The sequence below is a fragment of the Oncorhynchus mykiss genome, chromosome 18 (assembly GCF_057628025.1).
Source record: "Oncorhynchus mykiss isolate SJ-2025 chromosome 18, ASM5762802v1, whole genome shotgun sequence".
NCBI lineage: Eukaryota > Metazoa > Chordata > Actinopteri > Salmoniformes > Salmonidae > Oncorhynchus > Oncorhynchus mykiss.
Window position 1 is genome coordinate 21,822,364 of NC_143039.1, and position 15,015 is coordinate 21,837,378.

The window sequence follows — 15,015 nt, forward strand, 5'->3', positions numbered from 1 at the left end:
AACCTTCGGTGACCCCCAGCCTCTACCTGTAGCTGGCCAATATCAGGAAGGGATTTTTCATTTATTCCCTGAACATTGACATTTGTGGTATTGAAAGAGGACAGTGAAGGCAGTTCAGTGTGTACGCTGAGATATTCTCTTGTTTTCTTTTGCAGTTTAATGTGAATGAGTGTCCTGAGTTGTCCATTAGGATGGAAGTTGATGGCTCTGACAACTGGGCCTGTATGTAATCATTGTGTTAGATTGATGTTAAAGAGTCATCTGGATGTAGTATGTGTGCATGTCTGGTGAGAGGATGAATTATGCTCTGGGAAGTCTAATATTGTTATACAATAAGGGTAATATGGCTGAAAATGCTTCATACTGTTTAAATACAGAGGTGCTACTTTTTAGTAGTGAGTTTCTCAGAGGACAGTGCCTCCACGGTCTGGTGGTGCTATGTTTTTGGACTTTACACCCCTGTCTGTCAACCGCCGTGTGCGCCTGGCTCCTCGTCCTCATTCCGGGTGCGAGTGGTCGTGTGTCTACTCCTGACTCTGCCCTCCCATTGGCTCTCGCTGCCCCGGCTCTGACTAGGTCACAGCTGGTGCTAGTGCTCTGGCATGGCTGGGTGAGCAGACAGCTGTAGGCCCCGGCAACCACAGCTACTACTCTATCCTCTTCTTTTATGTGTTCCATTCTGTCTACATCTTTTCTACTGTTCCTGTGTGGTGGAAATAGCTTATAGAGGGGTGATGAGATGAAAATGCTACTGTAAACAATTGTAGTGGGGGCAATTATTACTTCCTGATTCACATAGAGACTTAACTAAGGCCAGTCATTTATTTTACTCTGATCCCACTTCCCAGCGCCAAATACCATTTAAATGATCAGCATATTTCAGCTTGTTTTCCTGTGTAAGGAAACAAATGTGCTTATATCGTGTCATTATAACACTTTTATGACAGTCCTATTAATCTACCTTTCCCTCTCTCCTTTCTCCTCAGTGGACGACTGCACGGATTGGTCAGTGGACTACTTGAAATACAAAGTGCTTTTGGGGGAACCGGTGCGGATTAAATGTGCTTTATTCTATGGATACATCAGAGCGAACTACACCCACTCCCAGAGTGTGGGACTAAGCCTTATGTGGTATAAAAGTACAGGACACGGAGACTTTGAGGAGCCTATCTCTTTCGACGGCATCAGAATGAACAAGGAGGAGGACGCTATCTGGTTTAGACCCACCGAGCTCCAAGACGTTGGACACTATTCCTGTGTATTGAGGTCAGTTGTTCTGTTATGTTCCTGTGTATTGAGGTCAGCTGTTCTGTTATGTTCCTGTGTATTGAGGTCAGGTGTTCTGTTATATCTAGTCAACCTAGAGCAATTTAGTGCTGTTAAATATAACTGCTATCTTATCTGATAGTTGTTGAAGTGCGTTGTGGAAATTGGTTATCTTCCTTCCAAAATGGCTGGGTTTCTGTACCTATCCTATTCCTGGTTGTTTACATAGCAGTTGTAGGTAAAGGAGTGGGGGAGAGGAGTTTCTGCAACCTATGCACATAAATCAAGCTGCTTTAAAGTCCTCCCCTGCAGATTACTAATGAATTCTCTAATCCCCAGCCAGAAGAGAGTTGGACCTGGGTCCACACTGTTAGAGGCCCTCCCTCACTTAACATGCTTAAGTTTTTTTTTTTTTTTCTCCGGGGAACAATAAGGTATTAAGTGTCATTGGCAGACCCATAACTCTTAGGCTTCTCAACTCCTGTTCTTTAACGCAGCTATGGAGTCTGGAGCGAGGGAGGAAAGATATGAAGATGGACAGTTTTTCACAGCTGAGGTGGTGGTGGAGGAAACAAGAGAGGTGCAGAGAGACAGAAAAGGAGAGATAATGTACTTCCTCCCCTTGTCGAATAAAGACACCCGTCGGAGGACAACATTATCATTTATGAGTTCTATAATGTTGTAAAGTTTCTGGCTTCCTAGGTCATATTGATAGAAGAGAGGGTTTCATTCCTGTACAGGTTGTTCGTACCCAGGTGAGTGCGAAGGTCAGAGCAGGTGTCTTGACTTAGAAGACCATAACAACCTGCATTTTAAGCTCAGAAACACTGCTTGGCTCAACTGGGAGAGGAACCATTGTCTATCCAACATATTCTTTCAGAGCCACTCCTTTCTCCAAACACTGTAAAACCTGATGAATGGTTTCCCCACAACTTTGGAAAGATTGTGGAAGCTCATGGAAATCAAGTTGTTTCTGTGTTTTGATTGAGCTTTGAGGTCTATAAAAAAAACTCCCAATGCTGTGTTTGCCCTGGTTTCGCCTGCCACACACACACACACACACACACACACACACACACACACACACACACACACACACACACACACACACACACATATACACCACTAGCACAGTCAGTGTGACCTCTCTCCTTCTTAGCCTCAATTCAGCTGAGAAAATGTGCCCTGCCTTCAGCAGTGGCTCAGAGAGTTAACACAGGCAGGCAGTTAGCCAGCGAGTATGGCTCAGAAAGTTAACACAGGCAGGCAGTTAGCCAGCGAGCATGGCTCAGAGAGTTAACACAGGCAGGCAGTTAGCCAGGGAGCATGGCTCAGAGAGGGACCACAGGCAGGCAGTTAGCCAGGGAGCATGGCTCAGAGAGTTAACACAGGCAGGCAGTTAGCCAGGGAGCATGGCTCAGAGAGGGACCACAGGCAGGCAGTTAGCCAGGGAGCATGGCTCAGAGAGTTAACACAGGCAGGCAGTTAGCCAGGGAGCATGGCTCAGAGAGGGACCACAGGCAGGCAGTTAGCCAGGGAGCATGGCTCAGAGAGTTAACACAGGCAGGCAGTTAGCCAGGGAGCATGGCTCAGAGAGGGACCACAGGCAGGCAGTTAGCCAGGGAGCATGGCCCAGAGAGTTAACACAGGCAGGCAGTTAGCCAGGGAGCATGGCTCAGAGAGGGACCACAGGCAGGCAGTTAGCCAGGGAGCATGGCTCAGAGAGTTAACACATGCAGGCAGTTAGAGAGCAGTTCCAATCCCACTTCTACCATGATTCTCTATTCTATTCAGTGCTGCGCTAGGCTGTGTAGCCGATGCCTGAGGAGGAACACGATCACTCACTGTGGGGTTATTGTGTAATCAGGCCGAAATAGTCGAGCCAGGAGATTTGATTTGGATGATTGTGTTGCTTTGTAGCTAGTCACAACTGTTTACACCAATTAGGGGCAACACTTAATCTGCTATAATCATAAGAAATAATCCCATTGTTATGTTCTGTCTTTGTGTCGTCAACCTTTACCAATCTCCAGGTCCGTAGGAATCGTCCGAAGAGGAAAGAGGTTTTTCTCTAGAGTTTTGACAGGATGCTTCTGGTTTTAATTCCAACAATGTGCTTTAATTGAATTGTTCAATTGAAGAATTTATGTTATTGATTGGCTGGAGAGTGCACATACTATAACGGCTGTTGGTGGAAGAAGGTGAAGACCAAGTTGCAGCGTGGTACATGTTCATCTTTTATTAGTTGAACTGAACACTGAATAGCAAAACAACAAAGAGAACAACCGAAACAGTTCTGTCTGGTGCAGACACAAAAACAGAAAGCATCTACCCACAAAACCCAGGTGGGAAAAGGCTACCTAAGTATGGTTCTCAATCAGAGCCAATGATAGACAGCTGCCTCTGATTGAGAACCACACCCGGCCAAACAACAAAGAAATCCAAAACATAGAAAATTAACATAGAATGCCCACCCTAGTCACACCCTGGCCTAACCAAAATAGAGAATAAAAGCCTCTCTATGGCCAGGGCGTGACAGTACCCCCCCCCCCCCAAAGGTGTGGACTCCGGCCGCAAAACTTGACTCTAAAGGGGAGGGTCCGGGTGGGCCTTCTTTACGGCGGCTGCTCTGGTGCGGGACGTAGACCCCTTAGGCTTGGCCCACTTAGGTGGCGCCTCTGGAGCGGGGACCCTCGCCACCGACCCAGGACTGGGGACCCTCGTGGCGGGAGACTCTGGCAGCGCCAGGACAGGCGGGAGACACTGGCAGCGCCAGGACAGGCGGGAGACTCTGGCAGCGGGAGACTCTGGCAGCGCCGGACAGGAGACAGGCACAGGACTCACCAGGCTGGGAGACCTACTGGAGGCCTGGTCCGTGGAGGAGGCACAGGATAGACTGGGCCGTGGAGGCGCACTGGAGGTCTCAAACTAAGGGCTTGCACAACCCGTCCTGGCTGGATGGTGACTTTAGCCCGGCATGTGCGGGGCGCAGGCACAGGACGCACTGGGCTGTGCAGACGCACTGGAGACACAGTGCGCAGAGCCTACGCAGGATATCCTGGCACGAGGAGATGCATTGGAGGTCTGGAGAGCAGGGCTGGCACCATCTGTCCTGGCTGGATCCTCAGCCTAGCCCGGCAGATGCGGGGAGCTGGAATGTAGCACACCGGGCTCAGAGCACGTATTGGAGATCTGTAGCGCCCAACTGGCACAGGACGTGCAGTTCTGGGGAGGCGCACAGGAGGCACAGTCTTCACCAGACGGCTAGCACACACCTCAGGCCCGAGTATGGAGAGCTGACTCAGGTGACGTCAAATCCAGGACACGCTCCGTCAGGCGGATATCGTGCCTCATGCAGCAACACAGCAACTCCCTCATTACACTCTCCTCCAATCTCCCCATCAACTCCTTCATTGTCTCTGCTTCGCTCCCTTTGCTCAACCTCCAATTCCACCCCGACTGGCTCTGGTTCCATCCTCGGCTCCTTACGGTAAGCACGGGGAGTTGGCTCAGGTCTGAATCCTTACTCTGCCACACTCCCCGTGTGCACCCCCCCAAATTGTTTTTGAGGGGCTGCCTCTCGTGCTTCCTTGCCAGCCGTGCCAACTCCTCATAGTGTTGCCGTTCAGCCTTAGCTGCCTCCAGTCCCTCCTGTGGACGGTGATACTCTCCCGCCTGCCTCCAGGGTCCCCTCCCATCCAGGAACTCCTCCCATGTCCAGGGGTCCATTACAACACGCTGCTTGGTCCTTTGGTGGTGGGTAGTTCTGTAACGGCTGTTGGTGGAAGAAGGTGAAGACCAAGTTGCAGCGTGGTACGTGTTCATCTTTTATTAGTTGAACTGAACACTGAATAGCAAAACAACAAAGAGAACAACCGAAACAGTTCTGTCTGGTGCAGACACAAAAACAGAAAGCATCTACCCACAAAACCCAGGTGGGAAAAGGCTACCTAAGTATGGTTCTCAATCAGAGCCAATGATAGACAGCTGCATCTGATTGAGAACCACACCCGGCCAAACAACAAAGAAATCCAAAACATAGAAAATGAACATAGAATGCCCACCCTAGTCACACCCTGGCCTAGCCAAAACAGAGAATAAAAGCCTCTCTATGGCCAGGGCGTGACACATACAGTGCCTTGCGAAAGTATTCGGCCCCCTTGAACTTTGCGACCTTTTGCCACATTTCAGGCTTCAAACATAACGATATAAAACTGTATTTTTTTGTGAAGAATCAACAACAAGTGGGACACAATCATGAATTGGAACAACATTTATTTGATATTTCAAACTTTTTTAACAAATCAAAAACTGAAAAATTGGGCGTGCAAAATTATTCAGCCCCCTTAAGTTAATACTTTGTAGCGCCACCTTTTGCTGCGATTACAGCTGTAAGTCGCTTGGGGGTATGTCTCTATCAGTTTTGCACATCGAGAGACTGACATTTTTTCCCATTCCTCCTTGCAAAACAGCTCGAGCTCAGTGAGGTTGGATGGAGAGCATTTGTGAACAGCAGTTTTCAGTTCTTTCCACAGATTCTCGATTGGATTCAGGTCTGGACTTTGACTTGGCCATTCTAACACCTGGATATGTTTATTTTTGAACCATTCCATTGTAGATTTTGCTTTATGTTTTGGATCATTGTCTTGTTGGAAGACAAATCTCCGTCCCAGTCTCAGGTCTTTTGCAGACTCCATCAGGTTTTCTTCCAGAATGGTCCTGTATTTGGCTCCATCCATCTTCCCATCAATTTTAACCATCTTCCCTGTCCCTGCTGAAGAAAAGCAGGCCCAAACCATGATGCTGCCACCACCATGTTTGACAGTGGGGATGGTGTGTTCAGGGTGATGAGCTGTGTTGCTTTTACGCCAAACATAACGTTTTGCATTGTTGCCAAAAAGTTAAATTTTGGTTTCATCTGACCAGAGCACCTTCTTCCACATGTTTGGTGTGTCTCCCAGGTGGCTTGTGGCAAACTTTAAACGACACTTTTTATGGATATCTTTAAGAAATGGCTTTCTTCTTGCCACTCTTCCATAAAGGCCAGATTTGTGCAATATACGACTGATTGTTGTCCTATGGACAGAGTCTCCCACCTCAGCTGTAGATCTCTGCAGTTCATCCAGAGTGATCATGGGCCTCTTGGCTGCATCTCTGATCAGTCTTCTCCTTGTATGAGCTGAAAGTTTAGAGGGACGGCCAGGTCTTGGTAGATTTGCAGTGGTCTGATACTCCTTCCATTTCAATATTATCGCTTGCACAGTGCTCCTTGGGATGTTTAAAGCTTGGGAAATCTTTTTGTATCCAAATCCGGCTTTAAACTTCTTCACAACAGTATCTCGGACCTGCCTGGTGTGTTTCTTGTTCTTCATGATGCTCTCTGCGCTTTTAATGGACCTCTGAGACTATCACAGTGCAGGTGCATTTATACGGAGACTTGATTACACACAGGTGGATTGTATTTATCATCATTAGTCATTTAGGTCAACATTGGATCATTCAGAGATCCTCACTGAACTTCTGGAGAGAGTTTGCTGCACTGAAAGTAAAGGGGCTGAATAATTTTGAACGCCCAATTTTTCAGTTTTTGATTTGTTAAAAAAGTTTGAAATATCCAATAAATGTCGTTCCACTTCATGATTGTGTCCCACTTGTTGTTGATTCTTCACAAAAAAATACAGTTTTATATCTTTATGTTTGAAGCCTGAAATGTGGCGAAAGGTCGCAAAGTTCAAGGGGGCCGAATACTTTCGCAAGGCACTGTACCTTATCGTTGCTGTCTGAAAAAAATCTATTTTCTCCAAAACAGAAACTTTTCTGGAAATATTTTCCCGTTAACTAAAATACATTTTCTTGGTCCTAGAGTCATGACTGTCCTTACTCCACTCCCTGGCTGTTTTACCACAACTGCCATGTAAACAACCAGCGCTATGATAGGTACTGAAACCCAGCCATGTTGGGAGGCAGATAGCCGATTCCCACATTGCACTTAAAAAACTTTCAAATATCACTTTAATTTAATAGCACTAAATTGCGTATCACAGCTCTACAGATGTCGGACCTTAATTTGATCCAGAGGACATTGAGGGGAGTTACTGGTTTCAAAAGATGTAATAAAACAATTATAATATGAACATTTGCATAGAATGGTGTTACAAGGTTTTCAACCGACAGGGACATTTTGTTTCCCAGGTAGAAATCCTTGGCTCTCAAACATGGCATGTGTGTTTCTGTGAGATGTATCTTCACATTGCCCTCCCTGTGATGAGGCAGATTTCGTTCAGAATTGGTTGGACATAAGGAAACATGTTATCTCCCTAAAATTAATCTGGAGGATTCATTTAGTCCAAATCTGTTACCAAGTACGCTACATGCCAACATACTGCCACGCTCCATGCTTTTCTGATCAACAGATTGACTTCTGAAACATATTATTAACACTAGACATTAACATCGGAATATCTCTGACATTTTAGTATCTGTGGGAAGTTTGCCATTTTAGTCGTACAATGAACAGAAAACGGAAAAAGAAGGTTTGCAATTGAACAAGCCTTTTCTTTTTTTCTGTAGCTATCCCTACAGAGAACATTTCACTGGGTTGCTTTCCAAGTCAATAAACGTTACACTTCCTTGTCACGTTGCATTGCTGCTGTCTGGCTGTGCAGCCTGTGGTAGTGAAAAGAGAAAACGTGTTACAGTATTGTGTATTAATAATTATATAGTAATAACTTATTAACCTCTTCGGTTAAGGACGTCTTTTCTTGAATGGCTCATTAGTTCGCTTCATTGTAGGTCGTTTTTAGTGGAGAGCAAAGTGTCTGCCAGTTAGAGCTGGGAAAACCTACTGTACCTTAAAGAGAGAGAAATCCCATGTCTGTAGGGGCCTATACAAAACTTCCTCTGTTTCAGGTTCAATACTTCAATGAAAATGTTCTTAAATGTATAGAACTGCTGTATATAGAATCAACCTGTAATTTGGCTTAGACTTAAAATCACCCTTTGATTCTGAGAGATGTTCCTTTCAGTGTTTATCTATTCAACATATCACTGTCCCCAAATGACACCAATCCCAGACACATTATACACACTTTTAAACCCCTCACCATTTCTCATTAAGTTACCCTCTGCTGTACAATATTGTGGTAGATATTGTTGCTGTGTTGACACACGTAGTAAAATATGGAAATGGAATGAACAGATCCCAACAATAGCGTACACTGTCATTATGGAGATATGACTTATAATTCCTCCCCTCTTTTCGGGCCCAATCATCACAACACTACAGCAGAATCCCAGGATGCGCTCCTTTGGACTCAGCTTTGCATTTTCCTATGTAGCAAGGCCCTCGCATATGTTAACATATTGAATTTGGATTAGGCAGTGGGCACAGTGAGGGAGACAAAAGAGGAACGTTGTGGCTGTAGAGAGAAAGAGATTAGGATCAGGGTCTTTGAGCAGAGCATGGATGGACGGAGTCATTGCTGTATCTTATAAACCACGCCAGCAGAATGAGTCTTACTTCCAAAAGTCACTATCACACTTTAATCTGTGTTGCTACAGCCTTTCATTTCTCTCTTACCCTCTGGGTGGTTTTCTTCACCAACATTTTCATTTTCATCACCCTCAATGTCCCCACAACCTTTCAAACCTTATTTCCCTCCCCCTCAGTGTCCCCACAACCTTTCAAGCCTTATTTCCCTCCCCCTCAGTGTCCCCACAACCTTTCAACCCTCATCTCTATTCCCCCGGGTGACCCCACAACCCTTCAACCCTCACCTCTCTATTCCCCTGGGTGACCCCACAACCCTTCAACCCTCACCTCTCTCCCCCGCGGTCTCTATCTCCATCTCTCTCCGTCTCTCAATCTCTCTCCGTCTCTCTCCTCTCGATCTCTCCAATCTCTGCAGCCAGGCAGGCAGCACACGTTAACCAGTGAGGATCAGGAGACACGTTAACCAGGGAGGATCAGGAGACACGTTAACCAGGGAGGACCAGGAGACACGTTAACCAGGGAGGACCAGGAGACACATTAACCAGGGAAGACCAGGAGACACGTTAACCAGGGAGGACCAGGAGACACGTTAACCAGGGAGGACCAGGAGACACATTAACCAGGGAGGACCAGGAGACACATTAACCAGGGAGGACCAGGAGACACATTATCCAGGGAGGACCAGGAGACACATTAACCAGGGAGGACCAGGAGACACATTAACCAGGGAGGACCAGGAGACACGTTAACCAGGGAGGACCAGGAGACACGTTAACCAGGGAGGATCAGGAGACACATTAACCAGGGGGGACCAGGAGACACATTAACCAGGGAGGATCAGGAGACATGTTAACCAGGGAGGACCAGGAGACACATTATCCAGGGAGGACCAGGAGACACGTTAACCAGGGAGGATCAGGAGACACATTAACCAGGGGGGACCAGGAGACACATTAACCAGGGAGGATCAGGAGACATGTTAACCAGGGAGGACCAGGAGACATGTTGCGGGATTACTCCAATGGCATTGTGGAGTACATCACATCTATCATCAAATTAAAATCAAATCAAATGTATTTATATAGCCCTTCGTACATCAGCTGATATCTCAAAGTGCTGTACAGAAACCCAGCCTAAAACCCCAAAACAGCAAGCAATGCAGGTGTAGAAGCACGGTGGCTAGGAAAAACTCCCTAGAAAGGCCAAAACCTAGGAAGAAACCTAGAGAGGAACCAGGCTATGTGGGGTGGCCAGTCCTCTTCTGGCTGTGCCGGGTGGAGATTATAACAAAACATGGTCAAGATGTTCAAATGTTCATAAATGACCAACATGGTCGAATAATAATAAGGCAGAATAGTTGAAACTGGAGCAGCAGCACAGTCAGGTGGACTGGGGACAGCAAGGAGTCATCATGTCAGGTATTCCTGGGGCATGGTCCTAGGGCTCAGGTCCTCCGAGAGAGAGAAAGAAAGAGAGAATTAGAGAGAGCATATGTGGGATGGCCAGTCCTCTTCTGGCTGTGCCGGGTGGAGATTATAACAGAACATGGCCAAGATGTTCAAATGTTCATAAATGACCAGCATGGTCGAATAATAATAAGGCAGAACAGTTTAAACTGGAGCAGCAGCACGGTCAGGTGGACTGGGGACAGCAAGGAGTCATCATGTCAGGTATTCCTGGGGCATGGTCCTAGGGCTCAGAACAGTTTAAACTGGAGCAGCAGCACGGTCAGGTGGACTGGGGACAGCAAGGAGTCATCATGTCAGGTAGTCCTGGGGCATGGTCCTAGGGCTCAGGTCCTCCGAGAGAGAGAAAGAGAGAAGGAGAGAATTAGAGAACGCACACTTAGATTCACAAAGGACACCAAATAGGACAGGAGAAGTACTCCAGATATAACAAACTGACCCTAGCCTCCCGACACATAAACTACTGCAGCATAAATACTGGAGGCTGAGACAGGAGGGGTCAGGAGACACTGTGGCCCACTCCGAGGACACCCCCGGACAGGGCCAAACAGGAAGGATATAATTGATATAAATAATCTATCATTGGTGACCGTGACCGTACATACATACCCCAACCAGAAGCCATGAATTGCAGGCAGCATGCGCACTGAGATAAAGGCTAGAGCTGCCGCTTTCAATGAGTGGGACTCTAACCCGGAAGCTTAAAAGGATTCCCGCTATGCCCTCCGACGAACAATCAAACAGACGTCCTTGGTCCTCCCTGGTTAATACAGGACTAAGATTGAATCATACTACACCGGCTCTGACGCTTGTCGGATGTGGTAAACCAATACAGACTACAAAGGGAAGCACAGCCGAGAGCTGCCCAGTGACATGAGCCTACCGGACGAGCTAAACTACTTCTATGCTTGCTTCGAGGCAAATATCACTGAAACATGCATGAGAGCACCAGCTGTACCGGAGACTGTGTGATCACGCTCTCCGAAGCCAATGTGAGTAGGACCTTTATACAGGTCAACATTCACAAGGCCGCAGGGCCAGACGGATTACCAGGACATGTACTGCGAGCAAACGCTGACCAGCTAGCAAGTGTCTTCACTGACATTTTTAACCTCTCCCTGTCCGAGTCTGTAATACCAACATGTTTTAAGCAGGCCATCATAATGCTTGTGCCCAAGAACACTAAGGTAACCTGCCTAAATGACTACTGACCTGTAGCACCCACATCTGTAGCCATGAAGTGCTTTGAAAGGCTGGTCATGGCTCACATCAACACCCCATCCCAGAAACCCTAGAAACCCTAGACCCAATTTGCATACCGCCCCAACAGATCCACAGATGATGCAGTCTCTATTGCACTCCACAGTGCCCTTTCCAACCTGGACAAAAGGAACACCTATGTGAGAATGCTATTCATTGACTACAGCTCATTGTTCAACACCATAGTGCCCTCAAAGCTCATCAATAAGCTAAGGACCCCGGGACTAAACATCTCCCTCTACAACTGGATCCTAGACTTCCTGATGGGCCGCCCCCAGTTGGTAAGGGTAGGTAACAACACTTCCGCCACACTGATCCTCAACATGGGGGCTCCTCATGGGTGCGTGCTCAGCCCCCTTCTGTACTCCCTGTTCACTCATGGCTGCACGGCCAGGCATGAGTCCAAAACCATCATTAAATTTGCCGATGACACAACAGTGGTAGGCCTGATCACCGACAACAACGAGACAGCCTATAGGGAGGAGGTCAGAGACCTGGTCGTGTGGTGCTAGGACAACAACCTCTCCCTCAACGTGATCAAGACTAAGGAGATGATTGTGGACTACAGGAAAAAGAGGACCATGCACACCCCCCATTCTCATCGACAGGGCTGCAGTGGAGCAGGTTGAGAGCTCCTTGGTGTCCACATCACCAACAAACTAACATGGTCCGAGCACACCATGACATTCGTGAAGCGGACACGACAAAACCTATTACCCCTCAGGAGACTGAAAATATTTGGCAGTGGTCCTCATATCCTCAAACGTTCTACAGCTGCACCATCGAGAGCATCCTGACTGGTTGCATCACTGCCTGGTATGGCAACTACTCGGACTCCCACCGCGAGGCACTACTGAGGGTTGTGCGAACGGCCCAGTACATCACTGGGGCCAAGCTTCCTGCCATCCTGGACCTCTATACCAGGTGGTGTCAGAGGAAGGCCCTAAAAATTGTCAAAGACTCCAGCCACCATAGTCATAGACTGTTCTCTCTGCTACCACGCGGCAAGGGGTACCGGAGTGCCAAGTCTAGGTCCAAGAGGCTTCTTGACAGCTTCTACCCCCAAGCCATAAGACTCCTGAACATCTAGTCAAATGGCTACCCAGACTATTTGTATTGGCCCCCCTCCCCTCTCCACACCACTGCCACTCTCTATTGTCATCTATGCATAGTCACTTTAATTAACTCTACCTACATGTACATACTACCTCAACTAACCTGTGCCCCCGCACATTGACTCTGTACCGGTACCCCCCTGTATATATTGTTATTTTTTTACTGCTGCTCTTTAATTACTTGTTACTTTTATCTCTTATTCTTATCCATATTTTTTTTAAACTGCACTTTTGGTAAGTAAGCATTTCACTGTAAGGTCTACTAGACCTGTTGTATTCGGCGCATGTGACTAATAACATTTTATTTGATTTGATTTGGTGTGATAATGTGAGCAAACAGAGAAATGTCACAGAGCCACATGAGGGAATAGTTCAGGGGGAATCCGCAGTTAGCAGTTGGCTGTTCACATGCATTCAGGGCCTTCGTGTTATTAATGGTGTCAAGGCATGTCCTGTCCTACCATGCCTTGGCTGTCACCAGAGGAAGGAGAGACTGGATTAGTATTCCGCTGCAGGGCCCAGCTGGTGATCTCTCAGTCAAATGGGACGTCCAGAGACACTCCGTCACTCTGCCACCAGTCAAGCCCTGTCCCATTGATCCAGCCCCGCCGTCACAGCCAATCAGAGCCAGAGACTAAGGAGGGAGGGGGGACTGGAGGGGGAGGTGAGGGGGAGTGTATGATGTATTCTAGACTGTGTTTGTGTTATGTCTACCTGGCAGGCACCTGGCTGTTGTCTGTGTGAGGCTGGGAGGTGAGTGAGTGTGTGGAGACAGAATTACCTCTTGGTGGTAAATGCTTTCTAGTAACAAATGGTAGCCTTCTCTTTCTGCCCTTTGGTGAGGAAAACATACGTACACACACACACACATGCTCACACACACGCACATGCACACACACACACGCACATGCACATGCACACACATTCCCAATTTCAATGTATTACCATGCTCCTACTAGACAGGGGACACCTCATGTTATGGCCTTGAGTGTGAAGTGAGAAATGTTTTATTAATTAATTTGCTATGAATTATGGAGTCTTCCTACTATTTAAACTCATCAGAGAATACATGGTCCATTAAAAAGGATGATGAAGTACATTGTTAGGCAAATTAGAGTCATTTATTTTATCTTGAGCAAGCAGTGAACTATAGTTTTTTGTAATGACACAGGTGTAAAGGTTTTGTCTAGGAAGTAAAAACGAAATTCCACTGTGTCTGAAAGACATTCATGGTACCACAAAGTGATCCTTTCAACTGTGGCACCGCATATATTGTGTGACCATTTTACAGAACGATTACTGTGTAATATTGAGGTTTTTGCCCTCTGTTTAATATCTGCCACTCGACAGTAACGATGCATTGACGGTGAGCTATTACACAAATATACGTCCTAATACTTCAGCCAGCCACTTGTGTGCTCTTTGTGAGGTTTCCCAAGGCCTCTCTCAGGGTGCTTCCCAAATAACACTCTATCCCCTATATAGTGCACGGGCCCTGGTCAAAAGTAGTACACCATATAGGTAACAGGGTACCATTTGGGATGCACACTCGATGTGATTGGAATAGGATTTAATCCAGCGGATGCATGTGTTAAGGTCTGCATCAATCTGTTAGACACTCTTCACGCTTTTGCTGATTGGAGATTTGTCCTGTGCTCTTGCCTCAGTTCCATTTGATTAAGCCTGAAGCCTGAATCCCAGAGGCTGCATGCGGGAGGAAATCTGAGGCTGGGATTGGCTGAGGAGATGGGTGGCATTACCACATCCTCACCTGTCACAATCGTGTGTCCTCGCACGGCTACCCAGGACAATTCTTTTGAAAGGTCATGTTACTCATTTCTCAAATGGAAATTTGCCCCTGTACCTCACTGGGCCAATTGTGCGGCGCCCTATGGGACTCCCAATAACGACCGGTTGTGATACAGCCTGGATTCAAACCAGGGTGTCTCTAACACTCAGGTGCCCAAACACATGACACATGAAACATATGAAAACCACATGTTTGACTCTGTTCCATTTATTCCATTCCTCCCACCAGCCTCCACTGCCGTGAACATTTGACATGAGTGTATGGTAGATATTATTAGTATATTGTAATATTACAAAATGACTCTGAAATCAGCAGTAGGCTACAGCAGAGGTGTTCAACTCTTACCCTACGAGGACCGGAGCCTGCTGGTTTTCTGTTCTACCTGATAATTAATTTCCCTCACCTGTTGTCCCATGTCTAAATCAATCCCTGATTAGAGAGGAAGAATGAAAAAATGGAGTGGAACTGGCTTCTTTGTCCGGAGTTGAATTTGAAGGGAATCTCCTATCTGATATCGTTTTTTTGTTGTTGTTGCGACTTTTAGATTCTGTTTGAAATGAAAGCGCTATATAAAATAAATCTATTATTATTATTATCTGCACTATG

The 15,015-nt window shown here is 46.8% G+C and overlaps 1 protein-coding gene across 2 annotated transcripts in view; it reads left to right on the top strand.

The window, feature by feature from the left end:
* The window catches only part of LOC110495483 (interleukin-1 receptor accessory protein-like 1), a 385,189-nt gene that overhangs the window by 156,310 nt on the left and 213,864 nt on the right, over positions 1-15,015 (top strand). For both annotated transcript variants that reach the window (XM_036951893.2, XM_036951894.2), the window contains exon 3: positions 987-1,266. In XM_036951893.2, coding sequence (XP_036807788.1) covers positions 987-1,266 — 280 coding nt within the window. The remainder of the gene's footprint in view (positions 1-986; positions 1,267-15,015) is intronic.